Genomic DNA, 677 nt, shown 5'->3' on the forward strand with positions numbered 1-677 from the left:
GACCGATTCTGAATTCTGGCACATTCCGTGGTTCATGAAAAAGTACGGTACGGCGTACGGATGAAATATCACGAAGTTCACCTAGGATTATCCTAGTAGGATAGCTACCGTGAAGTTCACGACGTGAACCCGGATCGATTCATATTAGCGCAACATTACAAGCCTAATGAGACTGTCGACCTGCGTGTAGTGGTATTTCATCGGTGATAGGACCACTCAAAAACCCAGCAGACTGGCTGAAGCCTTTCTTATCCTAGTGCAAGCTGCAATGAAACAAGCTTACATTATCCAAGCTCCTGATGTTCTCGTAATAGCATCAACGCCCGCAAAGTTTGTGGTGCTAGCCGGCTTCTACGCACGCGGCTTAAGGAGCCGCTCAGGCTAAAGGATTCCTCGGCGCTTGCGCTAGACGCGGGGATGGAGTTCAGCTGAAAGGCTAACCTTTCTAATATCGGCAACTCAACTGCTCCCACTCAGAACTCAGTAAACTTCATACTGGGATCGAACTTTGATGAAGCAAGACGCCTCTCAAATGCCTCTAGTTCCAGATCGACAGCGGGAATATTGTGAACCCGCCGGCCGAAGCCGCTCCTATCGAGATTACTCATCAAACTAGGCATGGGGTGGGGCTGTGCATCATACTGCTGTTCAGTGCCATTTGAAGGCTATGTCACCGC

At 49.5% G+C, this 677-nt stretch overlaps 1 protein-coding gene across 1 annotated transcript in view; it reads right to left on the reverse strand.

Annotated features, from left to right (window-relative positions):
- Pmar_PMAR019477 (hypothetical protein) overlaps positions 1-36 on the reverse strand; it is a gene marked incomplete at both ends in the record, with an annotated part of 5178 nt that extends 5142 nt beyond the window's left edge. The window contains one exon of the mRNA XM_002772613.1: positions 4-36. Within this exon, the coding sequence (XP_002772659.1) occupies positions 4-36 (33 nt within the window). The remainder of the gene's footprint in view (positions 1-3) is intronic.
- Between the last annotated feature and the right edge of the window lie 641 nt (positions 37-677).

This window comes from Perkinsus marinus (genome assembly GCF_000006405.1).
Source record: "Perkinsus marinus ATCC 50983 genomic scaffold scf_1104296960662, whole genome shotgun sequence".
NCBI classification, from domain to species: Eukaryota; Perkinsozoa; order Perkinsida; family Perkinsidae; genus Perkinsus; species Perkinsus marinus.